At 43.2% G+C, this 18,106-nt stretch overlaps 1 protein-coding gene across 4 annotated transcripts in view; it reads right to left on the bottom strand.

Annotated features, from left to right (window-relative positions):
• Nucleotides 1–18,106, bottom strand: part of DYNC2LI1 (dynein cytoplasmic 2 light intermediate chain 1) — a 54,462-nt gene that overhangs the window by 22,111 nt on the left and 14,245 nt on the right. For 3 of the 4 annotated variants that reach the window (XM_045011728.1, XM_045011730.1, XM_045011729.1), the window contains exons 6-11: nucleotides 16,154–16,340; nucleotides 14,317–14,385; nucleotides 12,714–12,791; nucleotides 2,337–2,413; nucleotides 1,915–1,985; nucleotides 1,325–1,422 (exon numbers count right to left, since the gene is read on the bottom strand). In XM_045011728.1, coding sequence (XP_044867663.1) covers nucleotides 1,325–1,422; nucleotides 1,915–1,985; nucleotides 2,337–2,413; nucleotides 12,714–12,791; nucleotides 14,317–14,385; nucleotides 16,154–16,340 — 580 coding nt within the window. The remainder of the gene's footprint in view (nucleotides 1–1,324; nucleotides 1,423–1,914; nucleotides 1,986–2,336; nucleotides 2,414–12,713; nucleotides 12,792–14,316; nucleotides 14,386–16,153; nucleotides 16,341–18,106) is intronic. The other variant, XM_045011731.1, reaches the window with a different exon arrangement.

The following is an 18,106-nucleotide window of genomic DNA, read 5'->3' as shown; positions in this document are numbered from 1 at the left end:
CAGACCTGCAGTGATTCACCTCTCCACCGGCTGCTGTGGGTGCCTGAAACGAAGTACCTGCACAGCTAGGGAGCAGTGTGTAACTGTTTTTGCAGCTTCCCTTTGCATCCCTGTCAGAAAGTCATTTTTCTGCAGGGAAGCAAAGAAATATGTGAGGGACATGAATTCTGCCTATGCGCAGTGGTGCAGAATTTCCCCAGGAGTAATAAGAGATGTTTCTATATGCCCAGACATGCTGCAGGGTGAGAGAGGGACAGTGAGCCTGATATACAACACTATTAGAGAGCCTAATATAGGAGAAAAGACCCAGCAAACATTCCCAGCAAACAGGGTGGGAAGGCAAATGAATCCTGATATACAACACTATTAGAGAGCCTAATATAGGAGAAAAGACCCAGCAAACAGACCCAGCAAACAGGGTGGGAAGGCAAATGAAAAAAAGTTTATACCTTGATTTTTTACACACTTTCTCATTAACAATACTAATTACTTCCTTATTCATAGATTCTGAGGCCAGAAGGTACCACTGTGATGATCTAGTCTGACCCCCTGTATAACACAAACCACAGAATTTCCCCCAAATAATTCCTAGAGCAGATCTTTTAGAAAACAATCCAAACTTGATTTACAAAGGGAACACTTATGAAATGAATGCTTGTTTTCTCTTTTTAGGACTTGAAGTCTCTGGAGTTTGCCAAACTTACCCCATAGCAGGCTGCAAGGGGTTCGCATCTCCTTGGGAATCCTCATGCTCCTGGTCAATGCTTGCCACAGTGGAGTAGCTGCTTTGGGCTAGGAGTAAAGCCCTAGCATGCCGGTCCAACTCAAAGCCCCACACAGTGGCAGAGAGAGGGCTTGTGGCAGCAGGGCATAGTTCAACCAGAGAGGCTTCAGAAAAGCTACCTATAGCATGTCTTGAATTTGAGTCAGTGCTTGCAGGGCTTCTCTACTTCTGGGGGATGGGGGAGATGGAAGCCCACTTGAGGGGTGCTATTTCAGATAAACCAAAGGATTAAAGCCTCAGTGTTCCACTGATTCTTCAGCTGAGAAGAGGGAATGAGGACTTAGATGTTGAAATTAAGTCACTACTAAACAAAAGCAAATAAAAATTAAATTATAAAATAAAGTGGTCAGGAGAAATCGAAATGCAAACTGGCTCTGCCACTAGCAGCAGAAATTCTGATGCCTAAGCTAAAGGGCAGACCTTTAGTCCTGCAGTTTCCAGCAACAGTACTGAACTGCCTCTGAATTCCACAGATGGGAGGCATTACTCATCTGTTCTGAATGAAGAAAGGAGCTGTCCAGCAAAAATAAAAATACATACCTTAGATGGAAATGTTTTTTCATATATTTTTTTCCACAAATCCACAGGTGTATGTGCATGCAGTTTTCCAATATCACTGTCAGTGGCAGGTGGTGGTCCTAAAGATCACAGCATGATATAGAAGGACATCAGCAAGTTGTCCCAACAATACTGAAATTACCATATCATGTCAAGCCAATGATCCTTCTAGTATAGTATTCTGTCTTCAACAGTGACGAGTGGCAGATGAGCTTGAAGAAGGTATAAGTCCCCCATTATGAAACTAACTGTGTAAGACTTTGCAATAGGGTATTTTCTTCTTGACGCAAACCAGTTATCAATTTACAACTAGAATTATGAAGCCCAAAAACCCTTACAATTTTTATCTTAACTAGTGTAACCTCAGAAGCTATTTTTAAGAATATAAAATTCTAATCCTTCTTTTAAATTTACTAAACTATTTGCCTCAATAATATAATGTAACACTGAGTTCCACAGGTTAAATCAATTTTGTATAAATTAGTATTTCTTTTTATCTGTTTTAAACTTGTTTCCTCTCATTTTAATAAGCTATTCAAGCAATAAAAATGTTGGACAAGAAGTTCACCAACCTATTTGATTTAGAGAATCCAATCCTGCTGGGATAAACAATGGTTTATTCTGATCCACTGATATGGATTTGCTAAACAGATTAAAGAAAGAAACCAAGTTCATATTAGTAATCAAATACCTGTCAAATACAGCTAAAAACATGATCAAGGGTGGCTGGTTGTGGCTTGTGGTCCTCTCTACTACTACTCTCTTTAGGGACCAAAAATCCTTAAGAACATAGGGAGTTCCATCTGCCTTGTGCTAAACTGCCAAGACCCAAGAGTAAGAATTCAAGAGTGAGAATCTTCTACAGATGGCATCTTTGGAGAAAATATATTTTGATGACTTTTGGGCTGAAAACTTTGCTTTGAAAAGACACTTACGAATAGCCAACAATAAACTCTGTGCAAAATTGACAATAGTAGGGGAGAGTAGTTGTTACCTTCTGTCAAAGCCAAATGCCAAATGATTAATAAGAACACGGGCTTTTAGCAGGAGGGCCTCAGATTTGCTGGTAAACTAAAAGAAATCAAAGAATAAAGCACATTATGCTCTTTCATCACAGAAATTTGTAATGTAAATTAGGTTTTGTGCAAGTGAGGATTACAGCTAGAGAAACTGGGCCACAGTCTAACATCAAGGCTTTTCTACACTTAAAATGCTACAGCAGCACAGCTTCACCACTGTAGTACTTCAGTGTAGATGCTACCTACACCAATGAGAGGGATTCTCCTATCAATTTAGGTAATCCACCTCCCCGAGAGGCAGTAGCTAGGTCGATGGAAAAATACTTCCATCAACCTAGCACTGTCTACGCCAGAGGTTACGTCAATATAGCTATGTCTCTTGGGTGAGGATTTTTCACACACCTTAGGCCTGGTCTACACTAGGACTTTAATTCGAATTTAGCAGCGTTAATTCGAAATAACCGTGCACCCGTCCACACCAGGAAGCCATTTAGTTCGACCTAGAGGGCTCTTTAGTTCGAATTCGGTACTCCACCCCGACGAGGGGAGTAGCGCTAAATTCGACATGGCTATGTCGAATTAGGCTAGGTGTGGATGCAAATCGAACTTAGTAGCTCCGGGAGCTATCCCACACTGCACAGCAGTCCGAGCTCGGATGCTCTGACCAGCCACACAGGAAAAGTCCCGGGAAAATTTGAATTCCTTTTCCTGTCTGGACAGTTAGAATCTCATTTCGTGGTTGGACATCGGGGCGAGCTCAGCAGCACCGGCAGCGATGCAGAGCTCTCCAGCAGAGGAGTTCATGTAATCTCTGAATAGAAAGAGGGACCCAGCATAGACTGACCGGGAACTCTTGGATCTGATCGGAGTGAGGGGCGAGGAGTCTCTGCTTTCGGAGCTGCGCTCCAAATAACGGAATGCAAAGACCTACGAGAAGGTCTCCAAAGCCATGAGAGACAGAGGATACAGCCGGGATGCAACGCAGCGCCGCGTGAAAATCAAGGACCCCAGACAAGGCTACCAAAAAAACAAAGCGGCAAACGGACGCTACGGAGCCTGCCACCAGTGCCCCACCAGTGACCATGGACTCTGACGATGGGACAGTGTCGACGGACAGTTCCTCAGCGATGTTCGTGGACGGGGAAGATGAAGAAGAGTTTCTGGAGGATGAGGCAGGCGACAGCGCTTACAACGCTGGTTTCCCCGACAGCCAGGATCTCTTCATTACCGTCACGGAGATCGCCTACCAACCCTCCCCGGCCATTAACCCGGATCCTGAATCAGGGGAAGGAGCAGTCGGTAAGTGCTTTAACCATGTAAACTTTTATTCTTAATATAACAGGAATCTGAAGTATGTGAAAAGGAGGTCTCTCTATATATGGGGATAGAACAGAAATCCTCCTGGGAGATCTCCACGAACCTCTCCTGGAGGTAATCGAAAAGCCTCCGCAGGAGGTTCCTGGGGAGAGCTGCCTTATTGGGTGCTCCGTGGTAGCACACTTTTCCACGCCAGGCTTTCATGAGGTACTCAGGGAGCATTGCCTCCCCGAGCACGGCTGCGTAGGGCCCTGGTTTGTGCTGGCTTTCACGCAGCATGCGCTCTCTATCTCCTTCAGTGACCGTCCTCAGGGTGATCTCGCTCGGAGACTCCTGCATGTAATTAGGGGAATTACTGTAATGTTACGCCTGGTCCAAAGTATTTTTAAAAAATCTCCAGACAGACGGCATAGCAGAGACTCAGCACGCTGCTGCGTGACGAGCGTAACGGAAAGCCAAAGAATCAAATGGACGCTCATGGAGGGAGGGGGGACTGAGGACGCAAGGTATCCCACAGTTCCTGCTGTCTCCGAAAAGGATTTGCATTCTTGGCTGAGCTCCAAATGCTTCTAGGGTCAAAAACAGTGTCCGCGGTGGGTCAGGGCATAGCTCGGCAATTTACGCAGCCCCCCAACCACCCCCAGAAGTGAAAGGGAAAACAATCCTCTGTTGACTCTTTTACATGTCACCCTATCTTTACTGAATGCTGCAGATAGACGCGATGGTGCAGCACTCAACACCGACATCCTTGCTCCCCCCACGCTATGGATGGCTGATGGTACAAAATGACTGGTATCCGTCCTCATCATCAGCCTATTGGCACATGGGGCAGTGCAAAAGGATTGGTAACCATGCCGACTAGCATCGGTAAGGTCAATCTAGGGCGCCTGGTCCTAATTTTTCGTGGTAGATGGTACAGTATGGCTGATAACCATCGTCATCATAGCAACAGGGGGCTGAGCTTCATCAGCCCCCAAACCTTCATGTGTAAAGAAAAGATTCAATTGCCCCGGACTAGCAGCAGGATGCTGGGCTCCTCTCCTCCACACTTCTTAATGTCCTATCTGGACTATCATAGCTGCTGGAGGCTGCCTTCCACTCATTTCTCACTAACAAGTCACTGTGTCTTATTCCTGCATTCTTTATTACTTCATCACACAAGTGGGGGGACAATGCTATGGTAGCCCAGGAAGGCTGGGGAAGAATGGAATGAACAGGTGGGGTTGTTGCAGGAGCACCCCCTGTGAATAGCATACAGCTCATAATCTATGCAGGATCTGACACAGAGCAGCTGTGCTCTCTGGTTCTCTGATACAGTGGTTCTCTAGTACACTTGCCCATATTCTAGGCAGGACTGATTCTATTTTTAGATACCAAAAAGGAGGGATTGACTCAGGGAGTCATTCCCAATTTTGGCTTTTGCGCCCCTGGCTAAGAGCAGCCAGGGGCACTTATGACAGCAGCAAATGGTGCAGTGCAAAAGGACTGCTAACCATGCCCATCTTATTACCAATGTATGGTGTGGTAGATGGTACAATATGGCTGGTAACCATCTCTGCTGTCATGCAAAAGCAAAAGCATGCTGCTGTGTAGCGCTGCTGGACCGCCTCTGTCAGCGGCATCTAGTACACATACGGTGACAGGCACAAAAGGCAAAACAGGCTCCATGGTTTACACGCTGTGGCGTCTGCCAGGGCAATCCAGGGAAAACGGGCTTGAAATGATTGTCTGCTGTAGCTTTCCCGGAGGAAGGGATGACTGACGACATTTACCCAGAACCACCCGCGAAAATGGATTTTGCCCCATCAGGCACTGGGATCTCAACCCAGAATTCACAGAGACGGATTAGACTGTGTTCATTCTTCGCAAAAATTTATCTTGGCAAGGAATTCACTCCCTTTTTCCCATCACACAGCTTGGACTGTCTCCAGACCTGCCACAGCATCCCCCTCACAGAGGCTGGCAAAGATTAGGCGGCGAAAGAAAAAGACACGGGACGAGATGTTCGCTGAACTTATGGTGTGCTCCCGAGACGACGCGGACCAGCAGAGCCAGTGGAGGGAGACCCTCTCTCTGTACCAGCGCTCACTCAGCGAACGGGAGGAGAGGTGGCGTGAGGAAGACAAGCAGGCGACTCAAACGCTGCTTGGACTAATGAGAGAGCAAACGGACATGCTCCTGCGCCTTGTGCATGTTCTGCAGGACCTCCGGCAGGAGGACAGAGCCCCCCTGCAGTGTATCTGCAACCGCCCTCCCCCGCCACAAAGTCCCATACCCCCCTCACCCAAAATAACCAGAAGGAGGGGCGCCAGAGGCCGTGTAAACTGTCACTGCACCCCAGCAGAGTGCTCAAGTAGCCTACATTTTGAAAAGTCCTTTCCTTCCCGCCTCACCCAAGCCCCCATCCCAGTTTCATCCCCTAACTGTCTAGTTGATAATAAAAAATACTTTTCTGTTAATTACTGTTTCCGTCATGTTCTTTTAGAGGAGACTGTGTTTGAAGGGGGGGAAGGGGGTTGGTAATTTGACAGGACAATCACCTTTACCAGGGTACAGACATGGGGGCAGGATCAGCAGCAGGTCACACACACACTGCAGTCAGTACGCACCCTGGTCGGTATGGGAGGTGGTTTGCAGGTTCTGTGTGGGTGGGGGGGTACGTGACTTTGTAGCGGGGGAGGGGGGCTACAGATCTCATGCAACGGTCCCTGTCCTGGACCACAGAGCCACGCAGCAGAGGAATCTGTATCCGTCCTCCCCCGCCAAAAGGCCACATAGCCCCCGCACACAGAGTCCCAAAAAGGAGGGATGGCAGGCTCCGTTGAAACATCCAGTCCGGCACTGCAGACCGCTCTGGGAGCAGGAGCCTGTCATTCCTCGAGTTTACAGGCGGTCTTTACATCACTGCACACCCTACCCAGCACAGTCCCTGTCCCAGTTTCAACCCTGTAACGCAAAGTCATCAATAAAGAAACCTTTGTAAAGTTACAGTGGAACATGTATTTTATTTTTAAACGTGTGTTGGAAGTTGGGGAAGCGGGGTGGGCGGGGTATGTAACTGCAGATGCTAGTCAACAGTCACTTGGTAAAGAAACAGGGGCAGGTTCAGCTTCTCTGTAAAGAAACTGAACAGTCACAGGTCACGCTGCTCACTGCTCGCTGGTACTTGAAGAGTTCCTTGTCGCTGTGCAAGGCGCCTGCACAGAGCTTCATGAGCCAGGGCATTAGCAGGTAGGCTGGGTCCCCGACGATCACTATAGGCATCTGCACATCCCCAAGACTTATTTTGTGGTCCGGGAAGAAACTACCTTCCTGCAGGCGTCTAAACAGACCAGAGTTCCTGAAAACAAGCACGTCATGAACTTTGCCTGGCCACCCAACGTTGATGTTGGTAAAACGTCCCCCATGGTCCACCAGTGCTCGCAGCACCATTGAAAAGTAGCCCTATTTCTCAGCAGCTGACTGTGGAAGAGGTGGACGATAAGGTGCAAGGAGTTGACAACGGCCATAACTGCAGCGGGATCCGTGCTCAAAGTGCTGTGGCGCCCGCGCTGTCACTGAGCAGAAAAGTGCACGAACAGATTGCCCGCAGGCGCTTTCAGGGAGGGAGGGAGGGAGGGCGTGATTGATGGTTGAATGATGACAGTTACCCAAAACCACCCTCGACACATTTTTTCCCCCAGCAGGCATTGGGGGCTCTACCCAGCATTCCAATGGGCAGCGGGGAGTGCGGGAACTGTGGGATAGCTTCCCACAGTGCACCGCTTCCAAAGTCGACGCTGGCCCCGTTACTGTGGACTCAGACAGTCGAATTAGTGTATTTAGTGTGGATACACAAATTCGACTTCATAAGGTCGATTCCACAAATTCGAATTAAGTAGATTCGAAATAGTCTTGTAGTGTAGACGTACCCTTAGAGATGTAAGTATACCAATATAAATTCCTAGTGTGGACCAGGCCTCAGTTACAGTAGTGCAAATTAATTGGCTTCATTACGGTTACTCCCAATTTACACTGGTATTTGGCATTCAAATCTGCCCCACTCTGTTTAAAGGACTAATGTATTTGTCAGTGACTACAGATATAAAGACAAAATGAAAACCTACATTCAAGAAAGAACAGAAGATAGAATTCTGCAATATTGTATGGGTTCACATTTTTTATTTATACTGTTTAAACTAAGAGAGACAGACCTTTTGCAAAATATTAATGAATTATTAAGCCTTTCAACTACAGTGAAAATTGTCCAGAATACCATGAACACTCAGAGCTGTAATGTAACAAACAACTATAAACATGTGTTCTTGGGACTTAAATCACATGATAAAAAGCATTTTTACAGTCAGTGGCAGGATAAGGGTTGATAGTACAAATTAATCGGAAGAGGGCTCCTAAAAAGCTTTTTCAAGCAGCATCCTCTCTCAGCTTCTGACTTGTTTTTCAACAGCAAACCTATATCTTCCAGGGCCAAATCCTATTCTAATGAAGAAAAGAAACTGTTACCTACTTCCCTGTAACTGTTGTTTTTCAAGATGTTTGCATTCAACTGTAGGTGTGCACGTTCCTCATGTACAGATTTGGGAGAACTTTTTCCCTCAGCAATACCCATTTGGACAACTTGAGAGCCCTTCTGTCACCATATGCCACTGCATGCTGGTATATGAGGGTGGAGCCACTTCCACCCCTTGAAGTTCCTTCATACCAGATAGATTCCCATAAAAAGGGAAATGAAGGGGGCCATGGAATGCATATGTACAACACATATCGAGGAACAACAGTTACAGAAAGCTATATAACCATTTTTTCTTCAAGTGTTTGAACATGTGCATTCCACTGTAGGTGATTCATAAGCAGACAAACATGGAAGTGGCTTGGAGTGTCTCTGAACAGTAACTGTAGGACAACCCATCCGAAACTGGCTTCATCCCTGGACTGATGGGAAATGGCATAATGAGAAGCAAAAATGTGGGCTAATGACCAAGTCGCTGCTTAACAATGTCTGTGATCAGCACTTGCACCAAAAAAGCAGCTGAAGTTGCCTGTGCTCTAGTAGAATGAGCCAATACTCTAGCTGGTGGGGCTATATTAGCCAACTGGTAGCATATACGAATTCACAAGGAGATCCAGGATGAGATTTTCTGAGTGCAAACTGATTGGCCCTTAGCCTTGCCCGAAACTGCAATGAACAACTGCATGGAAGATCTAAAGGAGTTAGTACGCTCCAGGGAGAAAGTTAAGGCCCCTCTCATATCCAGTCAATTAAGTCTCTCCTCATCTCTATGCACATGGGGTTTTGGGACTGATGTTGGCAAACAGATTGCCTATTTAACATGAAAATTAGAAAGTACCTTCGTGAAAAAATTTGGGTGAGGGAAGAGATAAACTTTATCTTTATAGAAAACTGTATAGGGAAGCTCTGACATCTATACCACTCTTCTCAACAGATCTTGATGAGCCCTGCGGTTTTCTGGTGGTAGTGATTTGCCTCAACAGCCTCGTCTGGAGATGAAAAAGAGGACACCACAAGATTCTGAGTTGGTGGCTGCTCCATGACTTGTGGTGGGGAAGCCACCTGCGTGACTTCTGGCTGCTCGGTAGTGATTTTGATACTGGGAACCAGCTAATGATGCTCTTCATTCCAATGCCCCCATAGCAATCTTGATGACAAAGAATGAGAAAGTTGCAGGGAGGTCCAAGCCAGAAGAAGGATGCACCACAGTGTCCAGAATGGACACTCATATGGGCCTCGGTTCCAACTTTGACCAGCCCATCATCCCTTAAGAGGACGTGACTAGTGCTTGACTGTTGCATGATTGGCAGTTCCCAATTCTAAGATGGACAATATGCCCTCTGTCTTGGATGGAACACAGAGGAATGCACCTCTGAGTCCAAAGAGGAAGAATCTGAAATGTCTGACATTAGGATGTAAAACCAGTTGGGACTGGGGATAGGTAGCTTGAGCCTATGGATGGTGGTACCGGAGATATCATTGGAGGCTTGCTCTTTGACTGCAGTGGCCTTTGTGGAAGCTTGGAAGGTAACAGTACTGTGAGTTCTGACATGGAGAGGTAGGTGCTGCAAGTATCAGTACGACTGTAAACCTTCTTGTACTGCCGGGGATACCGGTAGTGAGAGGCTAAGCTGGACCCTTGGGGCTGCATACGACTCTGGGGTGAATGGGAGAGGCAATGACTGATGGTCTGCCACAGAGATCTTTCAGGAGATGCCCTCAACAGACCTGGAACAGGCTCTGGAGGTGGCAATCCCTTCTTCTTAGCTGAAGACTGCTCCAGCAACAGACTCTCCCCTGAACATCTTAGAGTCTCTGCTTCTACTAGGATTTGGCACTGACATCCCCGATTGAGGTACTGCACCTGAGAAGGCTCTAAGCCTTTTCTGCAATATCACTGAATGGGACTGAGGCACTGCGGACAACTCCGCTGCACTGTGCACTAAGGCTGATGTACTTGGGGCAAGTCCGATGGGGGACAAAGTGCTGCGTCCACGAGCAAACATTTGAGCCTTGCCACTCTACCTTTCTTTCAGTGGGGCTTAAATCCCTTACAAACCTCAACATTTGTCACATATGTAGGATTCTGCCAAACATTTCAAATGGCCGGGTGTGGGTCACTGATCAGCACAGGCTTAGCGTAAGTGCGGCAGAACTTAAAACCTGGTGAGTGTAGCATCATTTTGGTATCAATACCAAAAGATGAAAACTAGTCCAAAGAGACCTAAGACTAAAATCTATCACTAAAGCTAGCTAAAACTAATTTAAACTTAACTAACTAACTACCTCCCTCCTAACAATAACAGGGTATATATGCAAAAGAATGAGGGAAGCTTATGCCAACAAGTCTGAGATCACTCCAACAACTGTCACTGGCAGTAAGAAAGTACTGAGGGGGGTCAGGGCAGCTCTGCTCTCTTATACCAGTATGCCGTGGCCACCCCAATGAGTACCACTGAGGGAAAAAACTTCTCTGACAACTGTGCACAAGGTATACACACACCTACAGTGGAACGGACATGTGCAATCACCTGAAAAAGAATGGAACTTCTGCCACTTATTTCAGTAGGATCAGGATTTGGTCCTCAGACAGCAGTTTAGGGGTCAAGTGTTTTTAACTGACCTAGGCCACACAGTGGCTTAAAGGACACTTTAACATTCTTCTAAATTTAGTGAAATCTAATCCTAAGGATCAAATTCTGGTTAGGAGTTCACAAATGCACACGCCACAAACCAGAACAAAAACCTACCCTCTAGCTCTGGTACACAGTGGAGGATGGCTGCTGCGATGATGGCCTTTCTGAGAACTCCCCCATGCTTCACTGAAACTTCAGTTGTTGAGGACCTAAAGTACAGCTCTCAAGCCTTGGCTACATGAGAAAGTTTGCACTGCCTTACCTTAAGCTGTGATGCTAAATCAATCCAAAGGGCTGTACTGACATTTTTATATCAGTTTAAACCAAGTTTATTTCATTATACGTTAAGTCAATTAGGAATCAATTTAAGCTAAACCAAAATAAGTCACTGGTAAAATGAAATAAGAGTGAGTGTCCACTAGCTTTTTGTATCAGTTTAACTAAATCAATTTAAAATCACATCTTAAGCTAAACTAGCGCAACTTTCTCAGGTAGACAGGGCCTAAGAGGTGCTCTCTGAAGCTCTCAACCTGCAGTATCAAAGTGAATGGGAATTTTGCCATTGGCTTCAATGAGATCAAGCCCTAGGTCCTCCATAGGAGAGGCTGAAGGGAGGCATGTTTATGCCTATATTGAGATATGGCCTCCCAGACCAATCCTAATTCATGCATACACACAAGTACATTTTAGCCTAACACTTGCCATGTGCTGATTATACAAAAACATATTGTCACAAAGTCCCTGAAAGGATAAACTAAGTTGGAATGCCCACATGTGTGGAGCTCTGGAAAGAGCATGCTTAAGCTGCTGGGGAGACCCACTCTAGTCTTGGGACCACAGGGTTCCACATTCCAAGAAGGGATACCAGCATTGGAGTCTGAATCACAAAAGAGTGCCTGAAAGGCCAGATTCAGGGACAATGTCTGGATGATGTCAGACTCGGTAGACGTAAAAAGGTGGGATCCAAAGCTTGGGTCTAATATAACAGCCTGATGATTGTCCACAAGGGGAGCTCAGATAGGGCTGTAACTACTGTGACTATTACTTTTGAAGCATGTATGCACACTCATTTAAGCCAATTTTCCTGCAGTAGCTAGCATGTAGCCTAGTCTATTTACTTAATAAATACCACAGAATATTTACAGTATATGGCATAATAAAATAGTGAAACTCATCAAAATTAATTAGGAGATTTGTTAATTTGGTTTTCACTACCTTTAACCAGAATTATTTTATTCACTATGAGGAATTTTATCCAGAGTTTATACAGAAATTTGTAACAATTCCAGTAGCAAGATAAAGTTTTCCATTTATGCTAAGAAAATATTATTTTACCTGGATGGAAGAGTGATCTATGCCTTTTACCTGTATCACCTCTTAAAATGATCCAGAGTTGTGGGTGTAAGAAGTGTAATACTCTAACATATCTGGTAGCGGAGATAAGATATGAAGGTGTCATCCTAATATAAAGCTTCAGTAAATGGACCTTGCACAGAAAATCTATGGGGACATAGACCTTGCACAGAAAATCTATGGGGACATCCTCTTTTGGAATACTGCAGCGAGACGCAGGACACCAATGTTGTTGTGGGTGGCTTACACCATGTTTTGTGATGGGGGGCATAGCCCTTGTGTGTCCCCTGCAGGGATTCTGACTGGTGGACCCTCAAGAGTTGGTTTACTCACTGGATATACCCCACACTTCCTTTGCAGACCCCAACATCCCTACTCAACAGGTTCACTCATGGAGAAAGCCATCATGAGCCTTACTGATTTGTCCCAATCATACCATGTTTATCTAGATGTTTTATATATCTATTTTAATTATTGTTTCATCTCACAAATACTGCCCATCCCTCTCCTCCCCCAACAAAAAAGAATATACAAACCACTAGTGATGCTCCATAATAATGCGAAACAAATCTAAGTGTCTTGCACATTATTTTCCTCATCTCAGAGTCAAACTCCTGAAGGAGTACATATAAAAAACATGTTTACACTGAGAATATAATTTTTTTAAATATAAACTGCATTACATCGTTATGCTACAACAAAGGAGTTTAGCTATCATTTTATTTTTAAGTGAAAAGTTGTATGATATAATTACATCTCAATACAGAATTCAATAACAATCTATTGTGACTTAAAAGACTAGTTACAATTTTTCTTTTCTACAGAGGGCTCCTATTACAGGCAATGTGTTACTCCAGGCTCAAGATTAATTATTGCCTGAAGGAGTCTCTTAACGGGGGATGTGTATTCAATTTCCAATGAGTCACTTTTCTCTGCTGCTTTAAAATTTAAAAAGTAACAACGTTGCCATAATATAAAGTAATCTTTTCTTTTTATGTCACAATATTTGACAGTCTTTGGACCTATGGCTGTATACCCTCTAAACTCCACCAGTCATACCAATTAAGGTGTGCGCATACAAATACACACACACACCTTTTAATCAGTAACTGTGCCTGTTCAGTATATGTACAAGATCATATGAATGACCTTTCTTGGAAAAACTGTGGGTAACACCTGGACTTCAAAGGGACCGTGATTTCATCCTGTGTCTATTATGTTCTGAATCATTTACTGAGTCAAGAAAATCATGACTCTATTTAAAAAAAATAAAATAAAAATAAAAACAAAAACCTGGGTATGAAAGAATGCATAGTACACTGCTAGTAAGAATTAAATACAGTAACTCAAATAGTTGGCCAAAGAGCAATATATTATACTGCCAGCTAAAAGACTCAGTATGGAAGCTGTCACAATATGTCTGTCCAGGCCCATGAGGATCAACTGCTTCATATAAATGAACAGTGCATTTCTTGAATTTTTTTTTTATAACACAGAGAACCAACTGCACTGCTCTTTGACATTGCTTATCAGTTAATTTACTGAGAGACATTAGAAGATGTGACCACTCACTTACTTGTCCTTTCTAAATCAGATGATAAATGACTGTGTAAGCAAGTGTTTAAAACTAAAATTCCAGAATTAAGAAGTGAGCATAACTCATTTTGTTGCCTAGGCTGCCCCAGCTCCCCAAACTGGCCCAACCTATCGGAGGATCACCTCTCTCCCTCTGCCATACTGCCACAACTGCAGTCAGCATGGACACCAAAGCTGGATTCCCCTTATTATAAAAAATGAGGTTGTGTCGGGCAGGGAATTCTTTGAAAGTACTCTGGAACTTGCTCCCCTCCTTTGTCTGAAACATACCAAATCTGGTGATCTTCCAGACATGCTGGAAAAGATATGTGTTTGCAAAGGTTTTTGGAGAAGGATGAGGCTATGCTTCCCATAATGATGAAGGGATGAAAAGGAGTTACTGTAAGTGGCTGAGCTCCTGTTCCAGTGATCACTTTACTGGGATTTTATTGCATTATTAATCATGTGTTAGGGTTCATAGAGATTTGGCTAGATGTCTTGTTAATTATTTTTAAATCTAAATAAATAAAACCAAATGGAAAATATATATAAAATATCACTTACATGAAAAATATCATATTTGCTTCCAATTATCACCAGAGGGATTGGAAAAGGGTCAATTAATTCATGATCCTGTTAAACAACATAATATATTTAAAAGCTCATAAACAAATCACAAGAGCACAATAAAACAGCTAAACATCAGAAAACAGGATGAGAATGGTTTTTAAAAGATATCAAAATCTTAGACACAAAACTTTATGCAGTATAATTACACAGGGCTATATTTTCTAATACAATCTCTCCACAAATGTCCAGGAGCAAAAAAAAAAAAAACCTCTTGAGGAAGGGAATTCCTTTCTGGCATAAACTTGGTGGAAATGGCTCCTGCAACAGGCATTCCCACCCCAACACAAGGGGCATGTAAATGAATGAAAGGAAGGAAAGGAGTGCGTTAGAGGGTATAAGTTAGAGAAGCACCAGGGCTGGGCCAGCATGGGATCAAGGAGCCATAACCGGCTGCCTAATGTGGCCCCCTCAATACCAAGCAGAGTGCTGAATAGGGAGGACAACTTCCTGGTGCAAGTGCTGGAGGAACCAGCTAGAGGCCATGCTCCTCTTGACCTGCTGCTCACAAACAGGGAGGAACTGGTAGGGGAAGTAGAAGTGGGTGGCAACCTGGGCTTAAAACACAACTCTTCAGTGAGCTTAAACACAAAAAGGAAGCTTACAAGAAGCGGAAACTTGGACAGATGACTAGGGAAGAGTATAAATATACTGCTCGAGAATGCAGGGGTGTAATCAGGAAGGCCAAAGCACAATTGGAGTTGCAGCTAGCAAGAGATGCGAAGGGTAACAAGAAGGGTTTCTACAGGTATGTTAGCAACAAGAAGGTGGTCAGGGAAAGTGCGGGACCCTTTCTGAATGGGGGAGGCAACCTAGTGATGCATGATGTGGAAAAAGCTGAAGTACTTAATGCTTTTTTTGTCTCGGTCTTCACAGACAAGTCACATTATTGAATCTAATCCTGCAACCTTTACATCCACTGAGGTGAATGCGATTGCTCACATGAGTAAGGGCTACAGTATTGGGACCAGACACTGTAAACAAATCTGCTAAGCATCGTATGCATTTGCTTTCTTACATAATACATCTTTGCTTTTCACTTTTTGGAGCCTTATTAGCATTTTCTTTATATTGTGTTACATAAGTTACTGTAGCAGAATTTATATTCAGAGTCTGTGAACTGTAGAGTATTTGTTTAGGAATTGCATACACATAACATTTGTACAACTTGAATGCACAGTGCCATATACGTTTTCAGCTGTATTTCCCACAATCTATTTTAGCTTTTTCAAGAGATTACATTAGCAATTGCATTTAAGGGTCTGGTGTTAACATTTCTGAAACTTTATAATTTAATTAGTTGTCAGATTATCAAAAGGCACTGAGTTTGTGATAGACACTTGAATAAATGAAAAGTATATAGTCGTGTTGAAGGCTGTTATAACTATACTCTGCTTAAATTTGTACCTTCATCGAGTCTCCTGCCAGATGACTTCGTCTGTACATTCTAGTTTTCATCTTCATTTTAAAAAAGATTATAAAATCAATATCAAACTGCTACTCTAAAACTCTGTTTCTTGTGACTGGTGTAACATGCCATAACAATCACATTAGATGTCTATGAAGAAGATATAAGAAACTGTCTTTCCTTGTTTCTGCTCTTACTGAATTTTTATTAAATTGCTATAATTTTCCAGTGAACAGGTTCATCTACATAAAATGAATTTTCAGTCATGCATAAAAATCTAAAAGAGTTATTTATGATTTTCACAAGTATTATCCTTAACTATATAAAGGCCTATGACATCTGGAGAAAATACTATAAGAATCTTACTGGGTGATCCTTCGGCATATTGTTCCACGTCCTCTGTTTAATTTCAGTAGCTACTTTAGGATTTGTTTTTCCCAGTTTAGTTATAATTTTATCCACATGGTTCCTGGTGGCCTGTAGGAGACTGTCCATGGTTGGCCACAGTTCATTAGGTTTGGAAAGGTCCAAAACAAGAATTATAGCAAAAGTCCTATTTAAAAAAAGGGGCGGGGGGGAGGGAACAGAAGAGTTCTTATTCCATCTAATCATTGGTACATAAGACAATTACATTTTTCATAAACAATATTTTTTCCTCAGTACAACTGCTGAAAACAAATGTGAAAAAAACAACCAGAGAGGAAGCTTGTATTAAAGCTTGCAGAACAAGCAATGGCCCTTAAGCATACTCTGAACTCTGCTGAAACCTTTTAAATTGTCTTTGTAGCTGAATTTCTGAACCTTTGACTCTTCCATTCCTCACCACTGATTTGTGGGTGTTTTATTGTTGAACTTTATTTCTGGAAATTTTGTTCGAATACAAGTAGTACCTGCAAATGTCAGGGACTCATTTTGCTCCCTCCTGTTGTATGACAAGGCATTTCAACATAACCCTTCATGCACTCCAGTAATCTCTTGCCTACCTGAAATCCCTATTTAAGTTATGGCAAACTTCTGCTTATGAAAGTTCCTGACTTTTAGTGATCACTTACATGACCCAGAAAATCAGAAGAGTAACCAAAGTGCAACCTTGCAATCAGGAAGTAGAAGAAGGTAGTAAGGAAATGTATTCTGTGCCATGGCTTGTTTTGCCAGTTAGAAGGGACCTCAGATGACAAACTGAGGATGATGCTCTGGGTGGCAGATCAGGAGATGTGAGGTTAATGATCCTTGGAAGAATGGGACCCTATACACACTAAAAGGTTGCATTGGTTTAAGGTCAGCCCTGAGAGGAAGAGAATAATAAAATCCAATCAAATGCAGAACACTTGAAACACATGTCTGAAACAGAATGCCACTAATACCAGAGGACTGACTGCTGGTTTCAACCAGGCTCTATAGGAACACCGTGTTTTACTATGTGGATTCTAGATTGGAGGGAAATCAGAAGAGCTACAGAGCAAGATAAATCTCTAATTTCACCAAGTCATGCCATGAAAAAATCTAATGGAAGGTGTCTTGGCTAAACTAGATACAGTTCAAAGTAGTTTAAAACAAACAAGCTTCTTTATAGCAGGTAGACACGAAAACCACTGAAAAGGTATTTGTGCTGGTGAAACAAAATGAAAATATTGTCTTTGCAAACATGACAACTGCACTGTAATGTTGTCTTATTGACAGGGCCAGTCTTAGGAGAGGCAGAGAGAAGATTCTTTAGGCCCCGGGTCATCCAAATTAAAAGATTAATTTACCATAAAGACAGGGGAGAGGATCTTCAGGCGGCTACCAGCCTCCTCCATTCCAGAAGAAGTGGAGTTCAGCAGTTAATGCTGGAGTCCATGCATTGGGGGCAATGTTTGAAAAAAAAAATTCAAATGATAATTCTCCAAAGTAGCCAAAGGTCACCAGGAGCAACTAGGCTCCCAGAGGCCACAGCAATATGTTTTAAATATTTTTTCTCATTATGCAATGACAGAATCCAGAGTAGCCAGTACAATAATATACAGACAGTAAGTGCTCAAATACCAAGCCATCCCATTGCTTTCTACAAAACCTGAAGATATGGGACATCTGCCAATGGAATAAAGCAATAAAATATCAGAACATAAAAAACACTAAATAAAACTTACTAACCCGAAAAATCATTTTTCTCTTTCCATCTCCAAATCATTCTATTCCCCTTTCTTTTTTCTCCTATTATTTTCTCTTTTATTATCCTTTCTCCTTACTCTCCTCGTGTTCTTTATATGAAAATCTGTATCTGTTTTCTCCTCATTTAGTCATTTATTCTCTTCCACACTACATTGCCTCTTCTTGCTG

This window comes from Mauremys mutica, chromosome 3, assembly GCF_020497125.1.
Source record: "Mauremys mutica isolate MM-2020 ecotype Southern chromosome 3, ASM2049712v1, whole genome shotgun sequence".
Classification (NCBI taxonomy): domain Eukaryota; kingdom Metazoa; phylum Chordata; order Testudines; family Geoemydidae; genus Mauremys; species Mauremys mutica.
This window is presented reverse-complemented; position numbering and strand designations above follow the sequence as displayed.